Genomic DNA, 19,962 nt, shown 5'->3' with positions numbered 1-19,962 from the left:
GTTAGCATGTATCGAGAACGAGAAGGAATGTGTGGCTTAGAATTTGTATTTTGTATCAGCAGTACATGATACTCGAAGAGGTGGCACCACAAAGTTGGCCGTTGAGCGTTACTCCTGTTACAGAGGATTCTCTGAATGTTAAAGTTAGCATGTGTCGAGAATGAGAAGGAATGTGTGGCTTGAAATTTGGATTTTGTATCAGGAGTGCATGATACTCGAAGAGGTGGCACGACAATGTCGGCGGCTGAGTGTTACTCCTGATACAGAGGATTCTCTGAATGTTAAAGTTAGCATGTGTCGAGAACGAGAAGGTATGTGTGGCTTAAAATTTGTATTTTGTATCAGGAGTACATGATACTCGAAGAGGTGGCACGACAAAGTCGGCCGTTGAGCGTTACTCCTGATACAGAGGATTCTCTGAATATTAAAGTTAGCATGTGTCGAGAACGAGAAGGAATGTGTTGCGCAAAATTTGTATTTTGTATCTGGAGTACATGATACTCGATAAGGTTGCACGACAAAGTCAGCCGTTGAGCGTTACTCCTGATACAGAAGATTCTCTGAATGTTAAAGTTAGCATGTGTCGAGTGCGAGGAGGAATGTGTGGCTTAAAATTTGGATTCGCACGACAATAGGTTTCCTAATGCAAAATTCGTATTTTCGGGGGCGAATTTCTTCTTGTCCACAAGTTATTGCTTATCTATGCTAATACTAATTATTTGTTATGTGAGTGGTTTCTGCATTGTATTATTAGGATATTGGAAAATCTACGATTCTAATTAGGAGGATGGTATCATAGGTATTTTAATTATTTTCATTTGCAATGGAAAGTTTGATGCATTTATTTTTAATGACTTGACGATCGCTGTGAATTGTATAATTTTGTTATTGCTATCCTTGACCTTTACTGTTGTGTTCTTTGTTATTTTCTTTGATTTTAGAATTGTCTCTTCCTAGATATTTCAGCAACGGTGTGCGTCTTCTTCGATTCCCATAGTACCCGAGGCGATTATTCTTTTTGGAAGTTCGAACGAAAATTTTCTGGCATAGGTCATTGACAATATGCTCCGTTATATAATATCGTTCACAAAAAGGCCTATGTTTGCCAAAACAGTCGAAGGCAATACGTGTGTCAGCGGTTTCTTGTGTCGTTAGGATCTCCTTACGGGCGTTCTTTATCCATCGAGTGTAATCGAAGCTCGGCGATTCCAATCTGGCAGGAGGGACCGGCAGCTTCGCCTGTGTATAAATCGTCGTAACTGTCGTGCAAACAGCGGCTGGTTGTTAGTTAACTCGCGTCCATGCTATTGTTCCGCGAAAATTGGCATTCGCGGCGCCGCAACGGCTGGCTTTCCGCTCGCCGCGATAGCGTCAGTGGTTACCATTATTCAGGCGCTCTAGTGAAAGCGAATTGTTAAACAGCGTCTCCACGTTGACCCCGGCGGTTTAAGGAGATTTTCGAGAATGGTCGTGCGGCCTCCATTCGTTAATTCGATTACGCTCGGTGATTTAGCTTAATTGAATGAGGCACGTGGATGTGCAAGGTGAAACAGTGACACTTGATGTGCTTGTAGAAACAGACAGAAGTACTGAAGTGATATTGATTTTGCATTATGACGAATGAAAAATTCATTTGGAGTATAATTTGAGACTCTGTTTGATCGGAATTCGATCGATGTTTCAAAGAAAAATCGTTCCCGTTGCAATTGAACGTAATTGAATGTAATGTTAATGTTTTGAATCATCGAACAGATGCAAGAATTATTTATTTAACTTTTTGCGGACAGATATTTTGTTGATTGTAATCTCCAACGAGAAGGACGTCGCAAAAGATTATGAAATTAATAATTTATTTAATATAATGGAAAGTATCAGGAATGTGTAAAAATATATCGAATATGAGAAACAATCTAGCTAGCGTAGTTCGTGAAAGGTTAATTTCGTCTCATTATTTATTTCTAATAATTTATAATAAAAATGATATATATTATTATTATCAATGTTAAATATCACATACATTATAGAGTAATATATTTTATAAAGTATTCTGAATTTTATTACTAATCAGTGTCGCAGAGAACATAAAATACAAATCAGAACTAAATATCTTAATATATATTAATATTATTAATTTGACAAATTCTCTCTAGTCATCTTTGATCCGATGACAGTTAAACGTAATTTCTAAGAAATCAAATTTTTCTAAGTCGCCGCTTCGAGGAAAGGAACACCTTCGCAACAAAGGAAACATCGGGAAAAGATCAAAATCCGAACTGCCTCGCTGAAACTTCTCCAGAAACGAAAGGTAACATTCATCCTTCAACAACCGCTCTTCATCCCGTCTGAGAATCCCAGGAGACAATCGAGACATCGGCAGGAGCCGAACGTCAAAAGCGACCGAGGAAATCCTTTCTCCACACGGCTGTGATGGCGAACCCTTCCGACCTATCGTGAAAACGCGAAACTCTCCTTTGATCCGCCGACGAAAACTCAGCTCGGAAGAAACTCGCCAGCCGCGTTAATCACCGATGCGCCCCAGACCGAAGTTGGCTCGCCGGCGAGCAAACCCACGGAAACGAAGGAAATTATACCGCGAGAGAGGCTGGCTGGTCTCGTGAATTTTCCAGCCCTTCCTATCGACGCGCCGGTAGACCGTTCGACGGAATTTTCACGGAATGACGATTGTGTTCGGCAGTTGAACGACCCTCGCTCACACACGCCCAAGTCGTTCGTCGCGCTCGCGAACGAAGGAGAACGCGTTGAAAAGGTGTTCGCCGAAGAGGAACGCGTGCGAACTTGCGCTGGCCTGGTGAAAAGAAGCGTGGGGACGGGCCTTTGTGCGGATTCCGCCTGGCAGAACTGCTTCCCCGCGCGTGTCTTCTTCCGGCGCGGCGGCGACCTCATTGATCCGAGTTCGAAGTTGCGGAGAATGGAAAGGGCGATGAAAAAGGGGCTGTGGTGGGGGACGGGCGCGAGGATTATCCGCGAATTAGAGTCGAAAAGGTGGAGATTCATCGGGAGGATAATGAGTTATGTTCTTTCGGTGAGTTATGCTACTTCTTGGCGTCTTTGGATTTATACTCGGCAAGTCTCGGGAACTCCGGAGCTGAGATTTACTCCGGCGGTACTTTCGGAATTTTTATTCCGATATCCTGTCGAGTATTCTTATTTTCCTTTTTTTTTTTTTTTTTCGTTGATATTATTATTATTATTATAGGGTGAATCAGGTATGTGCGGGTCGAATGTCAATTTTCAGTTTTTTTCTTTTAGCGTGGTATGTTGCATATTGATGACAAACGTCATCCTGTTCGTTTTTGTTTGAAAGGCAAAGTAAGTTATCGGTGTCAAAAATGTTCCGCTTGTCCTTTAAATTATAACTTACCGACGTCTTGCCAGAGTATACCAAAAAGTAATGACTATTTTGCAATACAGTGTGTTAATATATTGTTTAGACGTTACAGTTATATTTTTATAATTAGATGTTATCGTATCATTATAAAAAAAAAAACAAGTGAATTCGCTTTTGCCATCCATCGCAAAATTGTACGCAATAATTGGTAAATATGTTTATAAAGAATCATGCCAATTGAATACAAAGGATTATTTAATGTAATATGCTGTAACAATTCTTTAGAAAAAAAAGTGGGTCATTAGTTTCCCATGTTTCGTCCTACAGTTTCTTTGATTTGACATGCGCACGAAAAGCAAAGGAAATTTATATTTGCTTGAGAAGAACGATGGAAAATTTAAAAGAAAAGGAAAAAAAATAGAAGGAAGTAAAAAAGAAAAGGATGAGGGAACGAAGAAACGAGAGTAGTCCGACGTGGTCGCGATTCACAAGCGGAAGCAGGCGACTTAGTGAACCGGTCAGAGAAGGGGAGGTTGGCGAGGGTGAAACGGACGCGTCGAAGCAGAAATGGCGACGTATTTAATAGTAAAGGGGCGAGGGGGCAGCGTGCTAGGTTGGGATAGAGTTCGGGGCCACACAGGCGCGGAAATCTATTGCAAAATAATAAGTTATCTGCCGGCGACTTTTGCCGACGTGTCGTCCGCGGCTGCTTTCTCCCCGAGGTTACCTCATTATTTCTAACTGATGACGCTATAATTCAGCTTCTCACGACGTACAAGAAAATGGACTTCCCAGCCTCGTCTTGCGCTTCGCTTGGAACCTCTAACTCTCCGTCTCCTTCCCTTACTTCTTCGTTCAACGCGCGTTAAAAGAGAGAGAGAGAGAGAGAGAGAGAGAGAGAGCGACAACGGCGCACAGTGTCTGGCCTTGCTATTCCGTCCAATTAAATGCCTAATCAATTACCCGGCCCGGTGGTGGGACGAGTTCACGCCCTTTCTTGCTCGTAGCTGCCGAAACACGTTCTCCTTGTCCCGTCAGCCACCCTACCGCGAAGAAATTACCAAGGTATCAAGGGGATCACCCCATGGCCGCCACCGCCTCCCAGTGTTTCTCACAGCCTCGATAATTGGCGCCTACCAGCTTGCTCGGAATTCGTGGCGAGGCCTGGATTCGTGTCGCGAACCTGTGAAACAAGAGAGACGTCGTCATTGTCGTCGTCGTCGTCTGCCCTCTTTCGCGTAAAACGTCAGAGATTGCCTCTGGGAGTTCCCTACTCGTTCCTCGGAATATTTATGCCCGCGGGTTATTTAATTGCGGCCCGGCGATTCGCTCGATTAAGTTTGATTTATTATATCGGGATGATGTAGCCACGGTGTGTGATTAATTGAGCAACTTCGCCGCTACGATCCCTTAATCCGGTCTTTATGTTTCAATTCGCGTGAAAAGAATCTGCGACGTTCAAACATCGAGGATGTTGACGTTGAAATCGAGAAATTACCAATGTACTGTCAATGAGAATTCTTTTGCACTTTGTTTGAAACTTGGAAGTTTTCTGTGAACGCGGTAAAATTGCAGAGAAAGATTGAATTATGTGCAGAGTACACGGTTTGATTATGGTCTTGTACTTGCAAGAATAAGGGATACACCTTTAATTAAGTAGTATGTGTTTTCGATTTATAGTACTTTAAAATAAACATAAAGATAATACTTATTTTTATAAATGAGTATTAAAATATATACTGTTTATGTTTTTTATGCATATGACATGTATATAAATAAGTAAAAAGACAATATTTGTTTTTACAATTATATTGTATAAGTAGTAATACTTAGAAATAAAACCTAAAAAATCAATCTCAATATGTTCAAATCATCAAATTGACACTTGAAATTTATAAAGAAAAATTTATTTTAAAAAATTCGAATCTACGTCTGCAAATACTTACGAAAAGAGGAACCTATAGCATTCAAATGTTTTTTTCAATAACTCTCTCTCTCTCTCTCTCTCTCTATATATATATATATATATATATATATATATATATATATATAAAATATATAATATTATATATTATAAAAATAAATATTATAAAATATATATATATAGAAATATATATAAAAGTTATATTTTATTTATATTTTATATTTTATATATCTATCTATCTATATATATATCTATAGATAGATAGATAGATAAAAGTTATATTTTATTTATATTTTATTTATATTTTATATATCTATATATAATCGATAGATAGATAGATATAGATAGATAGATAGATAGTTTGATAAGTAATCGATAATTTAATAAATGAAATATAATCAACCAGCAATTTATAATAAACAGAGGAATCGGTGCGTAATTTCGAATACTCTTGACGAACAAAGAAAGTCGAGTCTATCCATACTAATCCATATTATACCCAACGAATAAAGGAACCCAAACGAAATATTCATCCGAATGTTCCATTACTCCGCTGTGCTCCGTCGTTCTCGATTCGAGAAACTGGGGAACACTGGCGTTAGCGAGAACCAGACGAGAATTACACGTGATTTCACAGATCTGACGAACTCGTCCAACGTTTTCGTTTCACTGATGGTGTACTAATTAGAAGGTCCCGGTCGAGGGAAGAGCGTGTTTCCCGGTGGTGGAAAAGACCGAAGATGAGAGCCACAGAGTTGAAGATAGAGTCGCTCGTGGGAGGTAATTTAGGGATCGGGGGGTGGAAGGGGAAATTTAGTAAAGCCTTGACCGTGCACAGAGCTCATCTGCCGGTCTTACGAGCCCGGCGCGAAATTAACGCTTTGTGCCGCGGCCTCGAAACTGCAAAACACCGCGAAGTAACGCCGCCTGTATATAGAGGGCCGCTTCATTAACTTCGTTACAAAAGAACTCTTCCCTTTTTGCCTCTTACGCGGCCTGTTCCGAGAGCCGGTTGTATTCTTGGCGCCAATGTTGTAACTCTTTTTTCGTTGTAACTCGCTTTCCATCCTGAACGTCGCTTTCGCGAGAACGGTCCCGTCAGAAATAGAGAGAGAGAGAGAGAGCATTGAAAATTGAGAGAACGGTAACGACAATAACGTTTCTCTGCGAGAAATTTTTACGGGTGAGTTTCTTTTTCTTTTTCTTTTTTTTTTTTACGTTAGGAAAATAATCGTAAGATGAGGGGATCGTGGGATGAATTTGAAAGAGAAACGTAAACGGATATTCTTTTTCAGAGAGACTTCGTTATTTCGGAATGCGCTGGTAAATTTGGGGACGTACGGACGAAACGGACGAATGTTTGGAATTTTAAGAGAAATTACGGTTGTATGAATTTCCGTGGTAAACAACGACGGGGACAAGAGGAAATAAATTTCGAGAATTTTGAGAAATGTTGGCGAAACATCGGATGATAAATTTGAAAATTTTGAGGGAAAGTGTAGCTGGTTATTTACACGTGATAAATAATTTGAAAAGGCGCGATATTAAATTTATAAATGGGAGTAATTTATGAAACGCTTTCATTATAATATTGAACGTCACAATATTTAATATGAATTCATGCCTTGCGCAGTCTGTTTTATTAATATTTTGTCATGAATATTTAATCATTTGTTTAATATAAATTACAAATTAATATTAATTTGTCATTATAAATTAAATTGTTTGACAAAGTAATAGATACACGCGTGTGTCTAGAGCGATTGCTATTTACGATACGTTGATTGGCTTGCAAAATTATATATGTCGCAATATTTAAGGAACGTACGCGTTCAAGAAGCAAAGAATGTGAAAACAAGTATCCAAGTAAACTGATTGATAGCCTGAATTCGTGATTGTCTGACCAGTGACGGACCAGCACTACTTTCACTGCTTGTCTTATTGTGAAATGTACATTTATTTGGCAGATAATCTTACTTTAATTTTTTTCCATTTACTCTTAACATAGTAATTGATCGATTAACATCATAATTGATTCTTATAGAATGCAAATTTTAAAATTTGTATAAACACCACGAAAGAAACAGATAGAAAAATTTGTTTCATTCACTATATGTATGTATATATATAACATATTCTATTTTGGATATTTTATGAAGGTATTTTCATATGTTGTATGGCTTGAGCATACACATTTGCAACTGTCAATTTTTTTCCATAAATGCATGGAATCAGAATCCTAATTATTACAGTCTTCAAAAACTCTTCCCTGAGTAGAAATATTGTTTTGTCGATTATTATTATTCTCTCGATAAGACATACTTTAAAAATTCAATACAACAAGATAGGAGTACAATAAAATAATTCTATATATCGGCAGCCACGGATAGAGAATAAATAAATGATATTTGACATGTACTATCTTAATGCAATACACGAGAACTTGCACTGCCTGTCTAAAATGTCTAAAAATTTCACGATTTTTAAACATTTCCAAACTTTACTTACTCCGTGCATACATTGTAACGAATTACTATTTCTGTATAAATGATGTACCAATCATTATCAAACATTGTTGAGTGCCTGTTGAAGAATATTAATCATTCGAATTTAACAAGTTCGATCAGTTCGAACAATAATAAATCTAATAAACGGAGACGAGGAAATAATTAGAAAGATTAAAAAAAAAGAAAAGAAACGAGAGAAATAGACAACAGTCGGATATTAGTAAGCAAATTACGCGAAAGCGTGGTAGTTAAATACTAATGCAGCAATTGGCAGAGTGACGGTGAACGATTTTCAGGGTGTTGAAAGCGTGTCGGTGGAGAAACCGATCGAAGAAGGTTTATCGAAGACAGTTTAATCGGTCGTTAATTCTTGGTCGAATTACAGGAGAGATGAACGGCGCAAGCTGGTCAAAATTTTACGCGGCCGGTCCCCGATTGCTAATTCAATGGACGCGGCCGTGCTCCAATTGAAATTTTCCCCGGGCATAACGCGGCGATTTAAACGAAAATGATTTGCGCGGCACGCGCGTAATACGGGATAATTGCATTTCGTGCGGGCTCTTAATGGAGTTACGCCATTTTAATTATAGAATCTCGCGTCGTGTCGTGCTCACCCACGATGTGTACTTCCGCTCCCACCAGGTTTTCCAACGCGACTTTCGTCCGCTTCCGACGAAAAGGAACACCCGCCATTCGTAATTGCCACGTGGAATGACGAGAGACACGCGCGTACATTTATACTGTGGCATCGTAGGTTTAAGCCATCATTTTAGCTGCAGCTCGTTTAATTATCCCAGATGGCAGTGTTTGCCGAGTGAAGGAATGCGTGAAAGAGGAGAAGCATGAACGTGAGTTGGCGTGAGGCGTTTTTCTTTTTGAAAAAAAAAAGAAAAGAAGAGTCGATCAAGGACTGTGTCGGACATGTAGTGTCGATTGAATAGTAAAAAGAAGTTTTTTTCAAAGGAGTAGCAAAGTCTATGAGTCGATTAAGTTATTAATTTCTATTTATTACCTTGATTTAATTACCCATTGTTCAATCACCAGGATTATTATTAAATAAATATTTAATTTCTTCTATTCAATGTCTACAATACTCCAACTGCACATCTCGCGAAGATTTGCGCGAATTGCCGTGTCCTCGCGGAAATGGATTTATCGAATTTCAAACCGCGGAGGATATTTAGGTTGAAAAGCGGTAAGAAAACTGTGCCCGTGGCGCATGAGAGGGAAGTTTCGAGTCGACAATGTGGAAATCGAGGTTATAAGAAATTTATCAGGCGGCCGAGTTATAAAAGCGACAATGGAATGGAACGCCCTTTTTCTCGATTCCGGTCGATCGTACGCTTGTTTCCAAAAGGAAATTTTGATGTATTTTGATTTACGCGGAGGAATGTTTGCTTTTTCTGGTCCCGCGGAATTGCTTGTTTCACGTGCTTGAAGAACTGGAAAATACTGAAATATCTCCTGAACAGTCGTTTATTGATCTGTCGTTTTAAAAACGAAGATTCCTTACCGGAGGTAATCAGTGAAAATGCATGCAACTAAATGAATATAGATAACGTACAAATAAAGAATTGGCTCTGATCGTATGAAAAATTTACTCTCAGGTTTAACAGTCGGCGTTTTATTTATTAGCAAGTAGAAATAAATTTGCTTCCGCATTACTAGAAACATAATAGAATAGAGAATTACGACGAAAGTTGTCTGATATAACTGTTAGATTGAAATTTTGAAAACTCACGGCACAACGATTCGCACTCGAAAGCTGTACGAAACATCTGCACGCTTTTGAATTTTCGTCGAATTCATCGTTCACGTCCTAATTAATCATACCCGATAAAAACAACAATGAAATAAAATAAAATAAAATGAAATAAAATGAAGCGCAACTAATAAAATTTGTCATTGTCATGCAACAGAATTTGATTTCGAACTCTTGATTAAAAATTCGAAAATAAAACTGCGAAAATAGAACGAAGGATCTGATTAAAGAGAGAGAGAGAGAAAAAAGGGAAACGCTTCAATGGAAACCGCTGTATAACCATTACAACGAGTTTCAGACTAGTTCAGACCGAAGATAGTAGATCGATTTCGCAAGCAAGTAAGGTTCCGAATTGATTTCGTTTCCAGGTTTCCGGGCATTTGCACAACACCGGTCAGTTCCTGGTATTCAGAGCGGATCGGGAGGCCAAGGTGCGAGTCAATATAACAGGTGGCCCACTCGCCTATCACTATCAATTCGAGGAGATCTACATACACTACGGAATGGATAACGATTACGGATCGGAGCATCGCATTAATAACTACGCTTTTCCTGCCGAGGTGAGTGAAACGTTCACGAAATTCAACGCCCGATCGCGTCCCGTTTCACGAAAACAATTGCCATTGGAAATTCCCGTTCACTATCAATCTCCACCCTCGAAATGTCTCTGTCCTTGGAGATTTCAACATTCAATTTAAGTTCCTTTCTCGCTCTGTCATTTTGACATCGCTCTCGTTTAAACGTTTTTGACGATCGACTGACGATCCTTACGCGTGAGATTGAAACACGTGTTCACACGATTCTGAAAAAACATTATCATGCTCTCAAATGTTTCTCTTTTAAAAGAAATAACTCGTAGAGATTTAATTACGTATTAAATGGGGGAAATTTTTTTTAGACAAAGTTCATTAGATGGAGAAACACGATATCAAATGGTGAAAATGGGATGAAATGCTTTTTAAAATATATGCTGGACAGAAAATTATCGTTTAAATTGCGTATCCTTTTTGTACGAAAAAGAGGGGAACGTTTCATTTCTTTTTTTTTTTTTCTTTTCATAAAAATGCGAGAGGATCGTTTAACAAGCCCGTTAAAGGAGAGTCACGAGGAAGCGTAGAGAAATTTGTTAACAATTTCATAGCCGACGGTTGGAAATTTCAAAGACTTCGGGGTCGTACGCAGAATTTAATATCTGCGGTCCGGCGAAACTTGATAAAATCCGACCGTGAAATTGACAAAAGAAACGGAAAATTGAAAACAAAAAAAAGAACAAAAAAAGAGGGAAAAAGTAGAGGGTCGAGCCAGGGAAAGAGACAGAGAAACGATTTCATATCACTTAAGCCACGTAGCGAATCTAATTTCAAACAGCATCGCCGTTTTATCCCGTACGAAGCGAAATTGGCGAAATAGAGAAATAAAGGGAATTCGTTCGAAGAAAAAACTAAAATATAGATCGGTGAAATTAGAGATAGCGGATAGCATACTAACGGGAGATTATTCAACGAGTGGGAATTTTCAAAGTCGCTGAATCTTTCATCAAGATGATATTGACCATTCTCGTTAAAAACCCGTCGGAGTTTCCGGTCCTTTAATTATATATTACCGCGAGTCCTCGTTTCGATGTTGAGATTTAAATTCCCTTCGAAATCCCTCCCGTTTCTTTTCTACTTCCGTTTCGAAAGTAGTTGACAAAGTAAATTCACTTTTTCGTTTTTATCCTTTTTTTTTCTTCTTTTTTTTTTTTTAAGCAGCGACGTTCCGAAACGGAACAAACGGTAGGCAATTTTTGCCTGTCCACTGTTTTACGCTTTGCTCGCCCTCTGGTGCGTTCTTGCTTGTTTCCTAAAAATTTTGCAGTCTGACGAAAATTCGAAATTCGAGTCAACTTCTCTGAAATTATCTGCTCGAGAATCTATTCTGAAAACTACTTTGAAATTTTGAAAGATGTAATTAAGCGTACGGAAGGGCGCGCGGATAATATAAGTTCTGAGAGGGGGAATTTTTAACTAAAAAGGACGTATCATCTCTCCTGAATCAACAATACTCTAATTACGCCAGGCTGAAAGCATAACGAGAGGCTCAAAAAAAAAAAAAAGAAACGAAGCGACAACGTTGAAACGAGCTATAGATGTGTCTTTTGACGAGACTCATCAGCGAATTGTGGACAAGGTTAAGAGTATAACGAGGACTCGGCGAGAATTCGGCGGCGTAGTTAATCGAAATTAATCACGGGCCTGGCTTCGTAACGAGACAAATTAAACATTCGTTAAACGCGACGTGACGATGACCCAATTAACCGCGACCTGCTCATTCTGCCGGCGAGCGAATCCTCTCCACGTGCGACCTAGTTCTCCTCGCGTGGACGGTCAGCAGACCGCGAAAGAATATCGTCGAGTCGCGTTTGCTCGTCCTCCACGATTTTCTCGAATTTTAATTAATGTCGAAAGCAACACGTCCGCCTCCACGAATTTCGTTCCTCGCGGCGGCGAAGATACACAAGTCACTCCTCTCCTGCGGGTCACCTTAGACCGCTTCGAAATTAGGCTACGATGTTAGGAGGAGATCGTGGTACCTTGATATCTGTGGGAATTTTTCCTCTGTTTTATCGATAGGCTGCGGATTTTTATGCGTTTGTGAGCAATTTTAAGATGTAAAATAACACTGAATATCCGTATTCAAAGTGTTTCTGTGTAATACTTGGTACGTAAAACAATTATCTACAGAGTTGCTTGCATTTTTAAAAATACGAATTTATATAAAAATTTGTAATCAATTCATTGATTACGATGATTATTTTGTCTGTTGGGGAAATTGTGAATTTTTAGAGAATATTGCGTCGTCTATTTTTCGTTACGAGACAAAGTACGAATTATACAAGAAACGTCGCTCTCAATTCCTGAAAAGTGAATTGAATTAATAAAGTTGCAAACGATAACGCCACAAATTTTGATCGATCTTATTTTCGTCGATGTAAAAGTGGCGTCGGAGTGACAAGAATTAATATGAAAAATTGCAACACGCAAAGCAATTCGATTCAAGAAAAAAACAATAGACAATTTCGTTAGTGTTTGAGGTAACAGCTTGCAGCACTTTATTTGAACCGCCAATCTGTACAAAAACGAAAATACGCAAAGACCTCTGACCTTCCCCTTTTTGAAAGGAAACTTTTAGTTTCAAAAATGTCACTGCAAAAGCGAATTGTGTTGATTGATCACATAAAGGTTGTCGAAACGCGAAAAGTTAGTGAATGTGTTTTTTTGTTTTCCTTTTTTTTTTTTTTTTTTAGAGAATAAATTTGAATCGACAAAAATGAAGAAAATCTCAAACTTTCCAAACACATAAAAATCGAAAAAGGGAACGCACCTACGCTATTTTTCAAAATTGTGCAAAATCTGTATTGTTAAGAACGTGAGGAAAATAAAAAGGATTACAATTGCACTGTAACCAAAATTACCCATAACATTTTTCATTGTAGAATCCGCATCGTTGAATGTATGCTAATGTTTAAGCTATAAATAATAAACGTAAGACGTGAAATAAAATATAAAAATAAAGAAAATAGAAAAATAAAAGGGATTGCAATTACACTGTTCTTCAAAATTATCCATAACATTTTTCATTGTAGAATTCGCATCGTTAAATATATGCTAATAATTGTTTTCCGGCTTGTAGAATCCGCATCGTTAAATATATGCTAATGTTCAAGCGTAATTAATAAAAGTAAAATAAAATATAATATAAATATAAAATATGTATATATAAAATATAATATGAATATAGAATACGTATGTATAAATATCACTCAATGTCAGCGTAATGATCTGTACCCAATACATACAACTGCTAAACTATATAAACCTATGGCTCTCAAAGCTACCCATGAAACCAAGGAAGACCGAAAACAACCCAGTTTCCATTTCGACCGCTCTTTAAACCCTGGCCGGAACTCGCAACTCTTCCACTCGCCGCCCACTCACCTACTTCACTTGTCCTGCCGCGTCTGTTCCAAATTACATCTGAAAATTCCCACAGTTTCGCGTGGACGAAGCAAACGAGAGGGCCAGTCGCGGAAAGAAGCTGGCCGGAACGGGTCATAAGCCGGAAAACAATTATTTTCGAATCAACGCGGCGACGACACGGTCCGAAATCGATTCGGGGTTAATCGAGCACATAATTCAGCGGCGACGCTGCGTGTTTGCACGCAGCAAATCCGAAATCCGCACGCGAGCAGGTGCGAGCGGGACGCGGACGCAATCAGCGGCTGTGCTTGCGGCCCGTAGCCGCATCCATTTTCACCGCGTCCTTCTTTCCCGCTTTTTCCACCTCTATCCGCCGTTTTACAGCCGCCGCGTGTAACTCTCGCTGACGAATGAACTGGCGAATTCCTACCGCTGGCGCCGAATGATAAATCCTCCGCGCTGCTCGTCGCGTTGCTAGACGCGTGTATGTACGTACGTGTGCGCGTGATTGCACACACGGCTCGTTCGGATGTATCGAGACGCTTGGAGAAATGTAGGTCAGTTTTTGAGAAATTATCGAGGGAGGTGTTTAGTCGTCGGTCGAGTTCACTTATGTGACAATTTATCAATTGTGTTAGTACTATCATTCCTACAGTATACCATAGTACTATAATTATTACTATAGTACTGTAATTTCGTCGTTATTTATGATATTATTGATTAAATATTATTAATACAAATTATGATCCGTTGTATTATACGTGTATAGGTACAAATTACAGATAGACATATATGAACGTTTATGCAAATTTACTCGTTTTTATAAAAATCAATAAGAGGAGAAACTTCGACAAAAATTTAGATATTTTGAATATTTTAATTGTTTAATTCTTTAATTACTTTTATTTTTTAAATTTAATTATTGGCTATTCTTGTGCCAAACATTGCACGTTCCATGTTCCGTACATTTTGTATTTTTAAATTTTCCATAAATATAAGAATTCGCAGTCTATCATAATCTTTAAACTACTGTTTTTTAAATTTTCTAATTTTATACGGGATAAGGCAATTAATTAATTAAACTTTATAGAAGAGAATTTTCCGTGAATACATAAAAATTCACAGTCCAGTTGTAGTCTCCGTACTATTGCTTTTTTAAATTTTGTAATTTTATATAGATAAGATAGTTAATTAATTAACTTAGGTCCAATTAAACTTTATGAAAGAAAATTATAAAAATATTGATAACGATCAGAGTATGGACGATTCTTTCATAAAGCGAGTGTAAGTCAACCGCGCGTTCAGTAGTATAAATCAATCATAAATGGCTAGTCCGCTTTTGCTGACACAAATAAACGTTCCGCGATAAATTTTACAACGGTGCAGCTAAGCATATACCAATGAATCACGGTAGTCAATAAATATTGAATCATTAACAATTCCAGTGGCAAGAACCAGCCTTGCATCATTAACTATCGACAGGAGTACATATCATAACTGAATACATGGTCTGGCATAATAATTCCAACCATCTGCAGATATTCACTTACGCACGTACTTTTACATTTTCTTCAGCGTTTTTTTCCAAAATTCTTCGATGATATAACTTTTATGTCGTTCCATAATGATCATTGTTATACAGTAAACAACTGTGACTGGTGCAAATTATGGGAAATTTAAAAGTCGAGAAATGGACAGAGTGGATAAAGTATGGAAAAATATATAGAACATTTGGTGAATTCTATTCTCGTTCAGTTACTTTCGCGGAAATATAAAAATTTAACTAAATACAGAGCGTCTGGCAATGTGAATATTCTATAATTCTTTAAAACATAATTGAGATATATTGTAGAAAGGTAAAGTTAGCTATTTCTCTCCTTCCTTCTATCAAAGATGTAAAGTAAAGTACTAACATAAGAAACAGAAATTTCGCCCCATTGAAGGAAATGCGTAAAACAATCTCAAACGCTGAACAAAGCTCACGAAACGGTTTATCAAAAAGATGGAAAGGGCCTTGAATCAGCTAATGTATCGAAAAGCAGCGGTAATGACGCCCGATAATAATAGCGAAGAATCATGCTAGCCGCAGGGCAATTGCGATTAAAAATTACCCCTGCTTGCCGGAGTTTGCCTTCTAGATTACCAATTATTCGTAACTGTTCAACGTGCATGTTCTCAAAAGAGATTCACGTGGATTCCCATTTAGCAACGGGAACAAGGACAGGCCGATTTTGCAGTTCCATTAAGAGCTCTTCGTTTCCTCGTGTTCCAGTTGCCCCGCGTATATTTAGTTACAAGCAATATTCTTCAACCCTCGGGCCGATTATTCGCTGTTTTTAATAACCGATCGTTATTTTTTAATAACCGCGAAAAGAAAACAAAAAAAAAAAAAAAAAAACAACGTCCGACGAACGCTTTACAGTCTGTTTCAATCAAAGTGTGTGTTTCTTTTTTATTATTATTTTTTTTTTTATTTTATTTTACGCTCACCCACTTTTTTTCTCTCTTTCGTTTCATCAGACAGACAGATCATTGCGACGGCAAACACAGCTGGGTCCATCGTCGTTTAATTGCAAATAAAATTTTAATCCGGAAGGGGATTGCATTGATTCCCGGCGTAAACTGCCCCCGCGATTTCCATTTTTATTCGACCGGGACCCCCTCCCCCTCCCAACCAGTTCCCCGGTGCATATCCGCGCGCGAATCGATCGCCACGTTCGAATTCGTAAACGGCACCCGAGGAAAAAGGAACGAATGGAGCGTCGATCTTTCGACGTTCTGGCTCGTTGACGTTGTAACAGAGACAGATAAAGCTGGAATTTTTCGAAAGGCTGGCTCTGATTGGAAAGCTCGGAATTTACTTGGCGCATTGTTCCCGGCCACGCTGTTATAGATCCGTCTCGTTGTTAAAATCGGTTGACTGAACTTTCTCGTTTTAAGCTGACGTTTCGTTAAGGACGATAATTAGATTACAGTCGGGATAATTATAGTTTCTAAATAGTAATTTATTTAGCCTCGCTTTATCTTGAAGTGGTCGATGTAGTGTTTCAGATTCCCTACAGTATGTTGTATATTTTGGAAATTTTCGAGGGTTGAAATTTTCGTAATCAATTTTCGAGCGATCAATGAGAAATAATTTACGATCGTGCGTGACTGTGCAACATTTTCACACACGTCTAAAATACAATTTCTTGTCGAATCATCGCACCAAACTTTTTACTCCGCCAGCTTTTGACCGTATTAATCCTCTGACAATAAGGTCTAAAGGATATCTGTGAAATGATTTTTTCCCCTTCATCACCGATGATGAAATCATTCCCAGTTTCTTCTACCGTCAATACTGGAACATCCTGCGTATTGAAAATATAAATTAGTGTATTTCCAGACGAAAATTGCTGAAGTATTAAAAGCCAACCTCGCCAAAATCAATTGCACGCAGAAAACACTGCGTCCGGGACTGCGTAAATCGTCGTGTAAATTGTCTATCCATCAATGGCGCTGGATCACGATCAATAATTAATCGAGAACAGGGCGATGCGCTAGGCCGATTTAGTCTAGCACGCCGGCCATAAATTCGTGACTCTCAGACCGGGCATGCTTGTGTGGACATCCGGTTCAGGTGCTGGGACAAGGAGGGACCATTCGAGGAGCCACTCGAGCCACTCCATCAGCTCCTTCTCGAGTAGGCTTTCGGCATCAAAGCGGCTCGTCGCTCAAACATGCCGGTAATGGTTCAGACTCGCTCGAGTGCCGGTGGCTCTGGGAATCCCCTTGTCCTCCTGCCAGTCCTTTCAAACAAACCCTTCCTCTCCTCCTCTTCTTGGCTCTTGCTTCACTCTCTCTCTCTCTCTCTCTCTCTCTCTCTCTCTCTCTCTTCCTCCACGCGTTCTCCGTCCTCCTATTTTCGTTTTTCTTCCGTGAAAAACGACAACACGACGCTATCTCGCTATATCTTCGGTACTTTTTTGTAGTAGCTTGCGTGTATGCACACTGTGCCGTTTGTAAGTGGTGAAACTCTCGTACGGTGCAAAACGTGATAATCAAATCTGGATCCTCTGGAAGGAGAGAGTTGGAACAATTAAAGATTTTTTTAATTCGTAATGAATTTTTGGATGATTATTTGCAAAAATTATCTAGGAGGTTAGCAGTAACCCTGTAACCCTGAATTTTATCAGTAAATTAAAATTTGAGACTTGTTTCGTATTCTGATTCGATGAAAGACTCGACGAGTATTTGTATAGAAATGAATATAAATTACAAATATTAACATCCAATTACAATTATACATGTTCGCCTAACTTTTCGACGAATATACGTATTCTGATGTGAATTTTATTAAAAAAAAAAAAAAGATCTGAAACTGATTTGTTCTGATTCAATGAAAAACTCGACAAATATTTGTATGGAATGAATATAAATTACAAATATTGATATTTAGTCGAACGTGCAATTACAGCTATAAATGTTCGCCTAACTTTTCGACGAATATACGTATTCTGATGTGAATTTTATTAAAAAAAAAAAAAAGATCTGAAATTGATTTGTTCTGATTCAATGAAAAACTCGACAAATATTTGTATGGAATGAATATAAATTACAAATATTGATATTTAGTCGAACGTGCAATTACAATTATAAATGTTCGCCTAACTTTTCAACGAATATATGTATTCTAATGTGAATTTTATTTAAAAAAAAAATAGATCTGAAACTGATTTGTTCTGCAGCGGCTAGCAGATGTCGGAGAAAAGACGTTTTCTCAGACAGAAAAGTTAGAAGAATTTACGATTCACGTGGAGCCGACGCTATTGAATTGAAAAGGCCAAAGTCAGTTTTGCAGTGCGTAAGACCGGATGTCCGCACTTACAGTTTTAGAAATACAGCCTCAATAGCATTTCTGCGAAGCGTCGTAAACTCTTGAATTCCTAAGGGCCACCCAGATCAACATCTGCAAAAAAATACTTGGAGAAAGTGAATGAGGCCCAGGAGGAAACCCTGCTACACCGCCACAATTCGGGGAAATTGGTCCTGGCGAAATTGCAGCCCCACTCTCAGAGAAAATGCGTCCCGAACGCAAGGAGTAGGCGGCGCAATTTCGTGACAACCTAATTGGTCAAAAACGCAAAAACGGTTTGGCCAATTAGGGATGTCCGAGACGATGACCGAGTTTTCCTCGGAACGAAGAAGTTTCGAAAAGACAAGAAAAAGTCGAGCAGTCATACGGAACGAATGGGAGAAGGAGAGAAATTCGGGCAGTCAGGAAGTACGAATAAACTCTGCGATACGCCGCGAACAGAGAATTTCTCCGCGCCTCTTGTAACATAGCAAATAAAAATGTTAATAGATAACCCGAGTCTAACGATCATTACATCCTGCACAAACACCCACAAACATGCCCAAAGTTCTGATTCCATGAAAAACTCGACAAATATTTGTATGGAATGAATATAAATTACAAATATTGGTATTTAGTCGAACATGCAATTACAATTATAAATGTTCGACTAACTTTTCGTAAATATCCTAATAATTATGAACTATGGGGATATACATATGTGTTTGCTTCGAATGTTGGACCTTTGACCTTGATGGAAGGGTTTGTTTAAGTTATTGATTTTGGAAAGATTGTGGGACAGCTGATTATTTAGTTAACTTAGATTAGGGAGAGTGTACGATTGAAAGGGATAAGTAGTAAGGGAGATTATTTAGAGACAAGTTAGCGTTGAATTATGATAGGAGATTTTGATGTTTCTGATGATATAGACAGATCGTGCTAATATATTTTAAAAGTCATGGGCAAAATTTTCAATTTACAGATAATTCAATTTATCCGACGGAATAAAAAGCTAAAAAATGAAATGATACTTAGGCTAGATAAGATGATAATTATACTTTCTGTTGTAACAGAGAATTGAATTTTCTTGACAAAGTAACAACGCGTTTTAATGAAATATTAAAATTCGTATAACAGGAATGATTCGTGCCTTCGTAGATGCCCGATTAAATTTTCAGTTGAATATTTTTCGTTCGTTTCGAGAGTTGAGTCGTGTTTACAGGTGTCTGTAGAAGATATTAATGACAGAACGATTTAAATTGATAAACTACTTTAATCTGTCGCATCAGGGGACGAAAGTAAATGGCCGTTTGACGATTAAATCAGCGAAGACGGATTTCGTAAATACGTTAACAGACATTTTCGCCGCAGGCAGACAGACTGTATACTATATTACGAAATTCTGGGATTATAACTTGAGCTCTAACCTGGTTTCGGTTCTCATAGCCCAAGCCTTTCGTCCCTATAGCGTCCCAATAAACCTGGTTAACCCGTTCTGTTATCTCCAACTTGCTCTTTGACCCCCTATCCATTACGTTCCCTCTTGTAATCTGTTCTTTCCTTCTGATCGCTTCACAAATGAATATGATACATAGAAACTTTCTTAGGAAATATTTTACGAACATGT

At 38.4% G+C, this 19,962-nt stretch overlaps 1 protein-coding gene across 1 annotated transcript in view; it reads left to right on the top strand.

Annotated features, from left to right (window-relative positions):
* Positions 1-65: 65 nt before the first annotated feature.
* Positions 66-19,962, top strand: part of LOC122535580 (carbonic anhydrase-related protein 10-like) — a 72,895-nt gene continuing 52,998 nt past the window's right edge. The window contains exons 1-2 of the mRNA XM_043667244.1: positions 66-143; positions 9,911-10,102. Of these exons, the coding sequence (XP_043523179.1) occupies positions 66-143; positions 9,911-10,102 (270 nt within the window). The remainder of the gene's footprint in view (positions 144-9,910; positions 10,103-19,962) is intronic.

Source organism: Frieseomelitta varia, unplaced genomic scaffold (assembly GCF_011392965.1).
Source record: "Frieseomelitta varia isolate USP_RPSP 00005682 unplaced genomic scaffold, Fvar_1.2 scaffold_740, whole genome shotgun sequence".
Classification (NCBI taxonomy): domain Eukaryota; kingdom Metazoa; phylum Arthropoda; class Insecta; order Hymenoptera; family Apidae; genus Frieseomelitta; species Frieseomelitta varia.
This window is presented reverse-complemented; position numbering and strand designations above follow the sequence as displayed.